General features: G+C 32.9%; 1 protein-coding gene across 5 annotated transcripts in view; it reads right to left on the reverse strand.

The window, feature by feature from the left end:
• Nucleotides 1–15685, reverse strand: part of LOC124414955 (FERM domain-containing protein 5) — a 38190-nt gene that overhangs the window by 13844 nt on the left and 8661 nt on the right. For all 5 annotated transcript variants that reach the window (XM_046896147.1, XM_046896150.1, XM_046896149.1 and 2 more), the window contains exons 2-5: nt 9466–9570; nt 6752–6794; nt 3780–3956; nt 3162–3373 (exon numbers count right to left, since the gene is read on the reverse strand). In XM_046896147.1, the coding sequence (XP_046752103.1) occupies nt 3162–3373; nt 3780–3956; nt 6752–6794; nt 9466–9570 (537 nt within the window). The remainder of the gene's footprint in view (nt 1–3161; nt 3374–3779; nt 3957–6751; nt 6795–9465; nt 9571–15685) is intronic.

Genomic DNA, 15685 nt, shown 5'->3' on the forward strand with positions numbered 1-15685 from the left:
CAACGATGTAAAAACAATCGAATAAAACTCAAATTTTTTTTTTATCGTGTGGAGAAGAAAAGAAAAGAAAAGAAAAACACACACACAGAAATAAAAAAAACAACAATCTTTCAAAACTTTCCGCAAAAATCGAACACTTTTGATTTTATTCATGTTCATTTTCCTGTGAAATAATTTTATGACGATTGATTACAGAATTTTGGGCGAAGAAAATGGTGAACGAAAAAAAAAAACAAACAAAAAACAATCGACCAACTTTAATATCGCTCGAAAAAGAAAAACAAAAAATTGATCCAACTTTTGAAAATCTGTTTGCGTAAATTTATACGCGCCGTAAATGAGTTTTCGGTCACAAAAAAAAAACCTGAAACTTGTTCAAGATTGTAAATAAAAAACACTTTAGACGAAATAATTTTCATGGATTTTTGTTTTTGTATTACTTTTTGTTTGTGTTTCAGAAAAGTTAATTAACTTGGAGGTAAGAGGCACGATACAATGAATTTAAGTGTTGAATAATTTACGGCGACTTGGTTAATTGGGATCGTTTTGAAGTTGGTGAAAAAAATTGATTAAAAATCAATGTCTTGTAAAATTTTTACACAGACAAGCGCTTATCCATCGTTTCTATTGCGTGGATGCGCGTGTCTATAAATTGCTCGTTGAGACTAGTATGGCAGACCATCAGGGGTCGGGTCAAGTGCCAAGTTCATAAATATCGTTTTCAATCTATATTTTATTCACGCAGGGTATACTGAATAAACTTTGATGGGAAGAGGCTAAAGCTAAAACCCATTCGTTGTAAACTCGTGTATACGCGATAAAAAAAACGGGCTTAAACTGGGATGTTGGTGAGCAGAATGTACGAATCGATACAACACGTTTCGAGTATTGACCAAATTTTTGTATTTGGCAGGCTGCGAATAAATTTTTGAAACTTGTAAAACGTTCGATTTTATTCCGAAGAACTATTCGATAAAACTGATTTTCATTTTATTTACGATGGTTGTAGAAAATTCATTGTTGTTAATTGTTGACAATAATCAATGTGATGAGATGAGAAAAGTGTTTAATTGAGTTTTTTTTTAAATAAAACGATATAGCCAGACCGAATCTAATTTATAATATCTGAATAATAAAGAATTTCGATATTTTTATTTAATATTAATATTAATAGTCAAATGGATAACTGAGAGAATTTCAGTAAGAAAACAGTTTTGCCAACTTAGTATGCCAACAAGCCATTACAAAACGATGACATATTATTCATACAAGTAGTAATTATTTTGACCAAGCAATCGACATTTTCCACACACAACGCACATGAAGAACTAATTAGTTTCGAAAGTTCACGACTCTCTGAATCTGAAATGTCAAAGTTCGAGCACAAAGAGCGGATAACGATTTGACAAAAATAGCACGATAAAAAAAAAAAATTCTGTCTCTTAGAATGTTACATTATTATTCTTAACCCTTTGATCTGCAAAGAGTAACTCATCTGGCCTTAACTGAGTATTCTGGTCTAGATTGCTAAATTTTAGGCATTTTTCTAAGTAAGATATGAAAAAGAAATAAAAAAAAACATTTTTACAAGACCTTTATTGATGTTTCAAGAAGACAAAAAAAAATTCGTAAAAGCAAAACTTTTCAGGGTAATAAAGTGGGGGCTAGAAAAAAAAAAAGGTGCGTTCTGGTCGACATCGTTTTGACTCTTGTAGTGTTCCGAAAGAAAAAATTCAAAGAAATTCTTTGTTAGTGAAGATGTCTCAATAGTACGGAGCATGGAAAGAGAGGGAAAAAAAATTTCCACAAAATGCCGACGATTTGAAAAAAAAATTTTTTGTGCTCTGTTTTTTGACCTTTCCGAAGTTCAAAAAAAAAAAGTAACAAATTTTTTGTTTTCTAAATCCATGTTTCCAACCATAGAGAGATATGCAAAGAACATTTTCACCAAATTTCAAGTGAATCGGTCCATTAGAACTTGAGATATCGTGTCAACCGTATCGAGAAAAGTAGTTTCGAGAAAAACGCGTTTAAAGATTCGTTCCAGCCGGACCGGTTTAGTTGGCGCGTCAAAAAAATAGCTGTAACTCCGAAAACAATTTGAATTTTGAAAAATCCTTTCACAGTCTTATTCTTGAAGGTCTAAACTTTGAAAATATGGAGGAAAAAAAATCGATTTATCCAAATTTCTAGACCAGAATTCCCCCTTAATTTCTTCTCAAACTGTGCTATACAAATTGAAATATTAAATATAAAAGTAATACATATATTGCAATTTCCTCAACTTCAGTACTTGATACGAAAAAAAAAAAATGTTTGACTTGAGATGCAATTTTTATAACTTTTTTTTTCTCTTCAATGTTCCGTCATCTGAACGTGTCAATTGCAATTGCCTAGCTTTAAGGATGCGTGGGACGTACATTCGGGTAAAAATGGGTCGAATCAAAAACGTAATGAAACGAAAGTTAACCAGGACAACTGAAGCTGATCAAGTTTAATCTGAATTAAGAAAGTCTCTACGATGCAGATAAAAACGATTAATCACTGAATTTAAATTGTAAACAATCTTTGAAAAGGTAAAAATTTAGTTAAAACATTTCCAAAGTAAAGTCATATACTATATACCTATAATATAAATATTTATTTTACGATAGGGAATTTCTGAGCAACAAATCAGAATTTGAACAAATTTTCAAATTAGAATTGCGCTCTGCCTAACTGTAGTTACAAGTTTTTAATTCTGATCGGTAAAAAAATCCCGGAACTGCATTACCGACATGCGTACCTCATCGAGCAAGATCGAAGAACTGCATTACCGACGGATTTTACCCGATGAGAGTTGAAATTATGGTAAGGTAGAGCAAATAAGTAATCCGATGATCGATAAAGGAGATATCATTCTAGAAAAAGGTTTGTGTCTTGGCTAAGTGTCGGTAAAAATGTCGGTAAAGGAACCTGTATTCAGAATTTTCTTCTTTTGTGTATCCATTCCGAATCAACATAGATAAATTCGAATAAATAAAAAGTAAACACGCGATTATTTTGTAGAAAAAAATTACGAAAAAATATTAATTCTAAGTAGCGATATTCTTCGAAGGAACTCCAGCCTACAAAAAAAGGATGAAAAGAAAACAAGGAGGAAAGAGTCGATAATGGCTCACCTTGACCGGATGTGGGTCGACGGCGTAGGTATCCAGCTGAGAAGCCAGCCTCAAAAAATGCGTCTCGGCTTGTTCGGGCGTGAAGCCCTTAAGTTGGGTCTGGTGGAGATCCATCGCCTTCTCCTCGATCGTCTCGGTCTGTTTCAGCAAGAGCTTGTGTTCCGAAATGTAGTTACCTTCGTGTATTTCCGGATCGTAGTCACCCAGCTCGCCTGCAGACACAGACGGATGGATTTTGGAAGACCATAAAAATTCCAGGATATTTCAAATCGATTATAATCGAAACTTTGTGAAAGAAAATAACTTTGTACTGATTTAAATCAGAAAAAAATAAAATAAATCGTGATAAAAATATTTCTTTCGATTAGGAAATTGAGCATCTCGAGTCGTGCGTCTTCACAATTAGACCCGTTGGACATCGAATCGAACTTTGAACTTCCGTTTCACAATCAGGCGATGAATATCAAGGCATAAAATGGAGAAAAATTTGCATAATAAAATACCCTGGCTCTTTGCCTGACTCGAATTCCGGGTGAATGAATGAAAATGCGGAAAATTCCTTTTTCCGCACCGATCGCTCCGCCGTCACTTTGTGCTGCGTTGATGAAAGAAACTTACTTTGAACGACGCAGGCAGCCAGCAAAGCAGCCTCACCGGGACTGCAGTAAAGCCTGCCATGCAAGAGGTCCCTTTTCAGTTGCTGATACACCTGATACCTGGTTATTTCCTCCTTCAACCGAAAAGGATCCGGAGGATAAAATTTGACGCGGAAACTGAAGAGGATCGGATCCATGTCTGAAATAAGATTGGCCAGTTTTTTTAGCCCATGCACCGTTTTTCGATTACTAAGGTATATATATATTAGGGTGGCGCAAAAAAACCGACTATTTTTTTTTTTTTTTTTTTTTTTTTTCCAGTCGTGTGAGACAAAATGTTAGTTTTTGATGTTTCAAGAGCCCACTCCAAAGGACAGGTAAAAAAAAAATTTAAGAAGTCGCTCCACATTTTTTAAAACGTCAGAAATCGTCAAAAATCGATTTTTCTTTTTTTTTTAAATTTTTTTTCTCGTTACGGTATAATTTTATATACAAAAAAAAAAATAAGTTTCCCAAGTTTCAGTTCAAAATTTGAATTCTGAAAGGTCGCTCATAATTTTTTTTCAATTTTTTGGTGCATTTCTTTAGATCTTTTCGAGCGACCTTTTAATATTCATATTAAAATTTCATCGATCTTTTTTCTTTAATTCAGTAAGAAAGAATCGATAACAATACACCACGACATGAATTAAAAATCAAACAAAATACTGAAAATATAAGTTTTTTCATTTAATTTTTTGACGATTTTTGATATTTTTTAAAATTTGGAGCGACCTCTTAACATTTGTTTTTTGAACCGTCCTTTGGAGTGGGCTCTTAAAACATCAAAAACTAACATTTTGCCACACGAGACTCATAAAAAAAAAAAAAAGTCAGTTTTTTTGCGCCACCCTAATGTATATACGTAATTGTAATTCAGGAATTTTGAAAAAAATTAACCCAAAAAATTTTTGATATAATAGGTAAATATAATATTATTTAAATAATGGAAATTGATAAGATTTCCAAGTTTTGACTTGACGATTTTTAATATTCATTATCATTATTGAACAATGACATAAATCTTGAAACCGTTTGATCGAAAAACTTTTTCGAAACTTTAATTCTCCGTTACAATCATTTGAATATCGTTCGCTGGATGATAAATTCATTTATTCCTGCATTTTTGTACATCCCTTCAAAAGTTTCGAATTCTAAAAAAACGAGAATTTCGGTATCTTAAAAAGTTTTCAAATACGTCGAAGGTGAAATAAATATTTAAACTATGTTTCATCGCATCAGGGGAAAAATTTTACAAAAAATTAACTTCACCTTTTAATTCATATCAACATTAATTGGGAGTGATTTTAAATTACGATAATTGCACAATTGCGATTTTCATACTCTTCCGATAAAAATTTGAACTGATTTTCCATCATTTCAAATACGATTTAAAATCTCATCTGCTGATCTAAAGTTACAACTTTCTCTAAATCTATAATCGTAACGGCACTAGATAAAATCTATTCCACATATACAGTAGATCATAAATACTAATTTTACGTTTCTAAACCAGCCAGCAGCCGGTTTAATCACAAGTCTTGGAAGAAAAAAGAAAAGGTCTGAAACGAACCTTGGACAGTGCTCGGTTTCACCTTTTAGATCTTCGGTTATTAAATTTTTTCCGCAGGTTGCATATTACGATAAAAAATCTAATATTTAGATAACCTTCAGCTGATTCAACGCTGAAGTTGAGAGTACGCAGATCAATGAAACAAATAAAAAAAAAAAAAACGTATTCGTTACAGGCAAGGCGAAAATTTCGCAATTCTGGCAAAATTTCGATTTCTTTTCTTCTTTTTTTCGTTATTCTGTTGAAGAATTAAATGAAAACAACCGTTTAATATATATGAGGTATTCCATCCCAAGTGTGTAAGCCCGTGACCCTCACCCTCTCGGATTTTTTTTATTTTTTTTTATATGATCGCATTGAGCCTAAAAGACACCCTCATATTTTTTTTAGATTTTTTCAAACATCCCTTATCTCAAAAAAAAAAAAAAAAATTCAAAAAAAAACGCCATTTTTTTTAAATCTGAAAAAATTCTCAAAAAACCGTGATAACATATAAAAATTTTCAAGCTATCACCCGTAGTGGGCAGATTTTTTTTAATGTGTTTTACAAGCTATTAACGTTCACAAAATTCCAAAAAATTCTCGAATAGCTCACCTTGAGCAGATATTGAATTATTTCGGTACTTAAAATGAATTTTATATTATCAATTATGAATTTTATATTCATTTTGAGTACCGAAATAATTCAATATCTGACCAAGGTGAGCTATTTGAGAATTTTTTTGGAATTTTGTGAAGGTTAATAGCTCGTAAAACACATTAAAAAAAATCTGCCCACTACGGGTGATAGCTTGAAAATTTTTATATGTTATCACGGTTTTTTGAGAATTTTTTCAGATTTAAAAAAAAATGGCGTTTTTTTTTTTTTTGAAAAAATTTTTTATTCTGAAATAAGGGATGTTCGAAAAAATCTAAAAAAAAAATGAGGGTGTCTTTTAGGCTCAATGCGATCACATAAAAAAAAATAAAAAAAATCCGAGAGGGTGAGGGTCACGGGTTTACACACTTGGGATGGAATACCTCATATATACGATAATTTGCTTTATATTTATTTGTACTTACAAAATTTCACTATACATTTTTGCATAGTTAGTTATTCAGTTGTTTTCTCTTTGCAAAATACATTTTTTTTTTCTTTCTTTTTTTTTTTTGTGTGTAAAATGTGACCGAATCAGCAGATTAAAATCCCTCTTTTTCTTTTGTTTTTTTATTTCTTCCTTTCTCCGTGTAGGTATATATATACGTACAACTTTGCAAGTGAAATGATAATTGAAAAAGTTTTAATTCCCTTTCAAAGTAAACTTTAGTCATGCGAATAAGTGCATAAATATGCATACAACAGTAAGTATATATATATATATATATATATTCATTATACTGACCTTTGACTTGTTTGATCGCGGTTTTAGCCAGATCCAACCAATGCTGAAAAAAAATAAAAAGAAAAATATATGAATATCTATCGGGAAGATAATAAAAGTATAAATAAAAATATCTAATTAAGGATACCGTGTCTGTATGTATATATGTATATATAGTTATAAAGCTTCTCTATATTTCTTTTTCTCTTTTCTTTTTTTTTTTTTTTACTTTTCTTTTTCAAATTTTATTCAACGACGTTTAGACGTTAGCATTCGATATAATGTATTTGCGGGAATCGAGAATGTTCGAAGTTCAATTAACAAGTATAACTCGAAAATTATTTACGATATAGAAAAGAAAAAAATATTGGATGTAAAAAAGTTTCAGGTTTTTTTTTTTTTTTTTTTTTTTTACCGAAATTCAACGGCAAGATATGTAAATATTTATGTAACTTATGTCGTAACTCTATTTTTTTTTTTTTTCTAAAAATAAGAATCTAAAACAAACAAAAAAATAAATAAATAAATCCCAAATATCCTCGACAAGCAACAGAAATTTTAAACCGATTCTGACAATTAGAGGATCAGGCTTTCGATCAGATGACTGATCTGACGGAGAATGCCCAATATATGTATATAAAATGGATGAGAAAGTATAACATATTCTTTTATCACATGATACATGAACTTCGGGTTCTTTGCTTTTAATTTCTTGGTGTTTTTCTTTCGTTTTTTTTTTTTATTTTTTCCTTTTTTTGTTTTGCCCTCTAAAATTTAGTTACCTAAAAAATTTACAAAAATCACGCGGAGTTGGTAGAATTGATAATCGTCAAAAAAAAAAAGGCGATACTGTGTAGTAACAATTGTGATTGAAATCTTATGTGAAAATATTTCATTTACTGCGGGATTTTACTTCGATTGCGGAAGAGAAAGAAAATTTTTGATTGTACATAAAAAACGAAAAAACGAAAAAACGAAAAAAAAAAAAAAAAAAAAATCAAGGAAAGTCGTCTCTGAATTGCGAATTACATCAAATTGTGAGATAATTTCTAACATAACGCGAGCGTGGAACTATTTTTAATTTTTAATTTTTTTTTTTACCGTTTTATACACATTCAATTTTATATACGAAATTGTCCGATTTCTGAATAATTTGATTTCTTTTGTAACTGTTATAAAAAAAAAATCGGATCGTGTTACTGCATCTTTTTAAATACCATTGTTACTCATTTACACATATACAGAATGACACAGCGACAAAAAGTGTTGCAACAGTTTATTATTAGCGATCAAGTCATCATCAAATACACGGCTACGTTTCTTCGGTACAGAATCATCGGTTACATATATATATATATATATATATATATATATATATATATATATACATACATAATAGGGTGGCGCAAAAAAACCGACTCTTTTTTTTTTTTTTCAGTCTCGTGCGACAAAATGTTAGTTTTTGATGTTTTAAGAGCCCGCTCCAAAGGACAAATGAAAAAAAAATTTTCAGAGGTCGTTCCGAATTTTTTAAGATGTCAAAAATCGTCAAAAAATTAAATTAAAAAAATTGTATTTTCAGTATTTCGTTCGATTTTTAATTCATGTCGTGGTGTGTTTTTATCGATTCTTTTTACTAAATGAAAGAAAAAAAATGTATGAAATTTTAATATGAATATTAAAAGGTCGCTCGAAAAAATCTGAAGAAATGCACCGACAGATTGAAAAAAAAATTATGATCGACCTTTCAAAGTTCAAATTTTGAACTGAAACTTTCGGAAACTTATTTTTTTTTTTTTTGGTCTGCAAAATTATACCGTAGGGAGAAAGAAGATTAGAAAAAAAAATTCGATTTTTCACGATTTCTGACATTTTTAAAAATGTGGTGCGACCTCTTGAAATTTTTTTTTTTCGCGCTGTCCTTTGAAGTGGGCTCTTAAAACATCAAAAACTAACATTTTGTCACACGAGACTCAAAAAAAAAACATGGTCGGTTTTTTTGCGACACCCTAGTATGCATGTACATACGTATATATATATATATATATATATATGCATTCGGTCCATACGCGACTTTTATACCAGCGAGAGTCCGGCCAGATTTTCGTATCTTACATAATCATATCACTGCCATTGATTAGGTCATCGGGTATATAACGTTCCACTATACATACATTTTTTTTTAAATCAACTGGTTCAAAATTTATTTAAAGTTATAAATTAATTATGTCAAATTTCACGATTTTTTTTTTCATTTCCACTATGAAATAATGATTGAAAAATGAAAAGAAATTATAATATTTCTTAAAGTTTATATTATATTATCTTCTTTACTGAAACATCGAAAATTTTCCCCTAAATTACGATTACCTATAAAGAAATAAATTTTCAACGCAAACTATTGTACAAAATTTATATTTTTATCAACTTTTGAAACCAATGGATTTACCAAAAAATCGCAAAAGACCTTTTTTGCATATATCCTACGTTCAATTTCCTACAAAAACTTGTATCGTTCTTCACGATACGCTAATCCGTTTTTGAGTAATATAATTCCAAAATATATGAAAAAAAAATTTCATTTCATTTTCAAAAATTCGCAAGTGTATCGTATTATTCGCTTTATCGTACACAAGACGAAGAAGTGCGAGAAATACGTAAAAATGTCGGGTAAAAAAAAAAAAAAAAAAAAAAAAAAACAGAATCCGCGATATTTATCTAAAAGCATAACTCACCCTCTGCCTTGAGTGATCGACGTATCTCAGGCCGAAGTAATCCGTCTCCAATATGTTCAACTGTTTACACACGTACTCGAGGATGAATCTTCCCTTGTGTTGAGGCTGTTGTGACAGAACAGAGAGAAGAGGTTGAATTTTAATACGATTTCTGACGGGAGATAGAAAAAAAAAAAAAAACGAAACCAAAAAAGAAAAAAAAAACTGCAACACACGTGTAAGTTGTGTACAGGGAACGATTTTTGATTATGTTAAAAAAAAATTTCTGCGATTTTTCCAATTCCGAAACAGTACCCTGAGCTTTTTTTAGATTTTTCATTAATTTGTTTAATTATTTATAGATACCGAAAGTGATTCTGGAAAAGATCTTTTTTAAGGTTTTCAAAAAGTGTATTTTCTTTTACAAAACATTTTAAGACCAGGCCCATACTGGAATGAGATTTATTTTTCTATTATTTCTAGCACTTCAAATTTTTTTGATCAACTAAAAGATTGATTAAATGGTATGAAAATTTCTAGAACATAAGTTAAAACTTCTGTTTCTGTAAAATTTCTGGACCGGTTTCATTATAAAGTTGGTGAAAAAAGGTAAAGGAGCCAAAAAATAGACAAAATCGCTCCGTAATAGATTATCGGTCTGGAAATATTCTAAGTCAAAAATAGAAGTTTTAAGAATTTTTGTTGAATTTTTAAACCGTTCAAGCGATGTTTTAGTTGGTAAAAAAAAAATTGAAAGTGTGAAGTGAAAGTGAAAGACTTTTTAAAAGGATTAAAGCTCATCAGCTTCCGGCAGTCTAAACGTTAATCAATTAGTCAAATTACGAGCAAATTTTTTTTGCTCGCCTGAAAAATCATAATAATTACACTAATTGCATCGTTTCCCGTGCTAGCCTTCATTTCAAGATATGTGTAAATATATATGGGGCATTCCAAGTGAAATCGAAGAGTCATTTCCCTCAGGTCATCAGATCCTTGCATAACTTTTTTTCCACATCGATTCCACTTCAAAAAAGGGTTAATTTTTTTTTTTAAGAATTTTCTCGCGCCTCCTTAAGGTGATTTGATTCGATGTTGTTACAGGATGAAACGATATTGTAGAACGAAGAATGGATCGCATGATCAGAAGACAAGGACCAATCAATTTCCGTGTCAATATAGAGTTTGCGAGAAGATTCAATTTCAGCGGCGCAGCGCGTGCGAATCGTTAAAACAGGAAAGGCTCTCAATTTCTCTCTGCAACGCTGCCGGAAGTGAGGATCGATCGAGGATGCAAGTTTCTTACTATATTAACGTCGATTATTCGTCTCTGATAAACTGCGACAGTTTATTGAAGGAGAAAGTCGATTCTATAGGAAAATAATTAATTTAACCAATTGTAAGAGTAATTTAAAAAAATTGTAACATTCGTAATTAGCTACGAAAATCACGTTGGAATTTCAAAAATAGAATGTCCTGAAATTATAAATAACAAAATTTTTCAAAGTCTAGTACATATTTGTTCGATTTCAGTTTACCGATATTAGTTTTGTTGTTAAGATTTTTTTATACATATTCATCCAAAGTTTTATTCTAACATCTATAAGTGATAAAATTTCTCAACATTACACTGATATTGATGATGATCTAGAAATGGAAACGTTGAACCGACTACTGAAAAGAAGAAAATCGGTTCTATAGAATTTGTAGCAAATAGTTTTCTGAGTAAAATGAGACATCGCGAAGTGAAATGGAAATATTCTACTAGATTTTGAGTCCTTTTAAAGCGATTTTGAGACGCAGCAGCGAGATAAAAACTTAACTTTTCTGTTAATTTTGGGACGGGGATAAAATTCGGAATTCTAAAAACTCCGAATTTCTTCAATCTTCTTAATCAAACTTTGACGGAGCATCAAAATTTCGAATGATCAAAAACCCGATGCTCAAAAATTCCAAAAGTGCAAAAATAAGAAAATTTTGAAATCTAAAACATCGAAATTCCGAATGATCCAAGATTTCCAGTTCCGTGAATTTCTGGCTAGATGAAATTTCGCCATTTTGATCTATCTTTGTTTTGGATTTTTTATATTTTTACCAAGTCCTAGTCATTTTGACTTTCAGTTTTTCTCATATTTTGCAACCACTCCTAGAATAAACTACACTGTGTGACTATATTTTAACTTTCGGAATTTTACTTTATCGAAACTGTATTTAATTTTTCGAAATTTATCGGAACTTGAATTTTCGAAACTTTGTTGTTTCATCCAAGTTTCGCCACCAAATAATTCGGAATTAGGCGTTTCCGGAAATTTGTCAAATTCCGAACTTCAACCCCCCCCCCCCCCCCCCACCCGCCATTTCTTTTCATTTTAAAAGAACTTTTCGTAGCTTAAGGACACAACAATATGATCTCGTATTACTAAAATAATTGATAAAAAGCATCCATTTTTAGCTAACCGATTTTTATCTTTGACACGAAAAACCTAAAACCTATTAAAGATCTCTCTTTTGACTATAGGTTTTCTATTTCGACGAATTTCGCGCCAACAGACGACGTGACACGGAAGCTGATTACACCCAATTAGGTACGTAATAGCAGCTGCGCTGCAGTCGTCTACATTTGTTCCTTTGAACTGACCACAAAAACTCGAGGTTCTGGTGGCTGACCGTAATATATTATCGTAATATCACAAACACACACACACAGACGTGGATTATCTGACCGCAGATTAATTTACTAGATTCGCGTGTGTGATGATATTTTTATACGTCATAACCATGAGACGAGTAGACTTTCCATAATAAGAATCAAACTTTTTTAAAGATCGGTTAAAGAAGTGCACTTGATACCTGATCCCGGAAGTAGAATGAAATTAAAAATGTATATTTACAAGCGAAAACCTTGTTTAACAATTCTCATTATTATTAAATCGTTATATAACACAAAGTCTGAGAGCTCATTGCTCATCCTGAAATCAAAACTCGTGAGTACAACTTCTACAGCAGATCAGCAACCGGTTATAGGCGTGAAAAGGATCGGCAAACAACGCTAATTCTTCCAACTACTTGACCGTTAATCCCAGAACACATGACGATGATTGATATCGAAGGTTGACTGAACGTTGCTAAATGTTGACTAATGTGTACGTAAAATGTCAGCGACGAGTGTCGACAGTTTGTAGATTGTGAGAATAGACTGTTCTCCGATATTTGAGTTTCTGTCTCTGCTTTGGAGGTATTCAATCCGAGACTTGAAAGCGACCAGAAAAGCAACAGATGGAAAGCAAAGCCTTTACGAGTCGGATGAGAACGAATTGATGTTTTATTTTGAATGAAAAAGTTGTCTCTGAATGTACTTCCGCGTTACGAATGCTATCGATGATCCAAGAATCAATCTACCAATCACTGGAAAGCAAGTACTCGTAGACCAAGGCAATGTGGTATGTACAGAATGTGCCGCGGGGTATTGGAAAGCAATAGAACACGTCGAACAAATCCAACATTCTAATTACGACTACAGCAATGAACGTTGACGTGTTGAGCTATCGACGAGAAGTCAATTCCGGTTTTCCATTCATGATCGAGGTATGGCACAATGTGCTGTAGGTGCTTTTGGACACTTTCAATTGAACTGATAATCGTATAAGTGTGTGCAAGTTATGAGATGAAGTTGAGGATGAGTTTGATTTGAGTCGAGAATCGATGCTTATTGTTTATTTGATCACGAGACAATAGCACCTTCCATATTTGTAAGCTTAAGGTGTTTATAAAGACGCGTTGTACACCTCGAAAACGCGGGGATGCATAACTCTTATACCGCTCTAGCGATCAGAGTGAAACTTGGGCAGTTGATGCCTTATTTTGGCAAAAAGTAGAGCGACTTTTTACTTTTTCAAAATTTGGAAAAAAAATTTACAGATTGGTTACCACCCACAGTAATTGGTCAAATTTTCACAGTTGCACTGAATGGATTGAACTATCCGGTATGATGCCACTTGGCGGTGATGAAACACACATTTTGAGCCCAGTCCCATGAGATTTGATGGTAAAATGACGAAATGGCAGCTGATCTAGTTTTCGATTATGAAGAACACCGAAATCTCATTTTGGCGACATTTGTTACCGATCTTTCACGCATGCCGGTAATTTTTTACCGACATTACACGCATACATTACCGGTATGCGCGTAATGTCGGTAACAAATGTCAAAAATGAGATTTCGGTGATGTTCGTAATCGAAAACCAGATCAGCTGCCATTTCGTCATTTTACCATCAAATCTCATGGAATTGGGCTCAAAATGTGTGTTTCATCACCGCCGAGTGGCATCATACGGAAGATTTCGATCCATTCAGTGCAACTGTGAAAATTTGGCCAATTTCTGTGGGTGGCAAACAGTCTGTAAAATTTTTTTCCAAGTTTTGAAAAAGTAAAAAGTCGCTCCACTTTTTGCCAAAATAAGGCATTAATTGCCCAAGTTTCACTCTGATCGCTTGAGCAATATAGAAGTTTTGCATCCCCGCGTTTTCGAGGAGTACAACGCGTCTTTATAAGCACCTTAACTATATACCCTGACTCACCAACCTCCTGAAGGCTTGACACCTTGGTCGAAAAATTGGAGTAATATAAAATGGCGAATTCGTATGCGAAGTGAAATTATGACTTGCTCAGTATGAATGAATGCGCAATGGTGCAGATTGCGGTGGTGATGGTGAAGATTACTGATCTGGCTAAAAGTCAGCTGGCGCCTGGCGTCTGCAGGTCGACTAGATTCGTTGGTGGCTCCTCGATTCTCGCTTTGTTGAATTTTCTATGAAAGCAGACGCTCGTTGTTTTCTTTCCTTCGTCGCCTCGGCTTCCCCAAACTTTACCGAATATAGGTCAGTAGGACAAGAGGGTGAGGGTGATCAGGATGAAAAGGGATGAAATGGGCTGACGAGGGTCTCGCACTGACGTTACCACCATCGAAATTCATGTAAGCTTTTGATATTATCTGTGTTACACTGATTGTCAGAGAAATTTGTAGATGTGGTTAGTGTTGGTACGTTACAGTCCTTATCTGTATTCTCGTTTTTTTACCATAACCGTAAAATACAGTTCGAAGCGCAAAGTGAAACCGCGGTTTCATAGAGCCTGTATTCGATTATGGCCACTGGTACTTCATTTTCTTGTAACCATTGCACGCCGATTGTATAAGTTATGGTATTTTCTTAAATTGTTTTGAATAATTCATTTTTATGTTAACCGAAGGGTTAACCACGGCGTACACCTAACTTCATAACTTCAAAACTTCGTGTAACTTCAAGTGACTCCACTAACTTCACTGATTTCAAGTAACTTCAAATTACTCCAAGAAACTTCAAGTAACTTCATGTGACTTGAAGTGATTTCACTGATTCTACTAAATTTCAGTGACTTCGTGTAACTTTGAGTAACTTCAAGGTACTCCAGGTGACTAAGTGACTTCAAGTGAGTTCATTGACTTTACTGACTTCAGGTGATTTCACTGACTTTAGACTACTGACTTTCAGTGACTTCATGTAACTTTAAGAGACTTCACTGACTTTATTGACTTCACTGACTTCATTGAATTTACTGACTTTAAGTGACTTTAGGTTATTTTACTGACTTCAGATTACTGACTTTCAGTGACTTCATGTAACTTCAAGAAACTTTACTAACTTTATTAACTTCACTGACTCCACTGACTTCACTGACTTTACCGACTTCACTCGCTTTATTGGCTTCAAGTAACTTTAGGTGATTTTACTGACTTTCAGTAACTTCATATAACTTCAAGAAACTTTACTGACTTTATTGACTTCACTGGCTTCATTGAATTTACTGACTTTACCAACTTCACTTGCTTCAATGACTTCAAGTGACTTTAGGTGATTTTACTGACTTTAGATAACTAACTTTCAGTGACTTCATGTAACTTCAAGTGACTTCACAAACTTCACCGATTCCAAGTGATTCTAACTGACTTGGAGTGACTTCAAGTCACTTTGCGTAACGTCTACACTTGATTTCATGAATAGTTAACCCCTCGACGTTAACTAACCTCAACTTTCAACCTCGTATTAAAGTTTCCAGCAAACTGCACTTCTGGTCAATTTACAAATCAAACTGTGTTACGTGTAACAAAATCAAGTGTATATACAATAAAGTGATTTCACCAACTGACTAGCTAACTTCACTTCCTCCTATCCTCAAACCATCTGCAAATATGTATACAACAAACG

This window comes from Diprion similis, chromosome 14, assembly GCF_021155765.1.
Source record: "Diprion similis isolate iyDipSimi1 chromosome 14, iyDipSimi1.1, whole genome shotgun sequence".
NCBI lineage: Eukaryota > Metazoa > Arthropoda > Insecta > Hymenoptera > Diprionidae > Diprion > Diprion similis.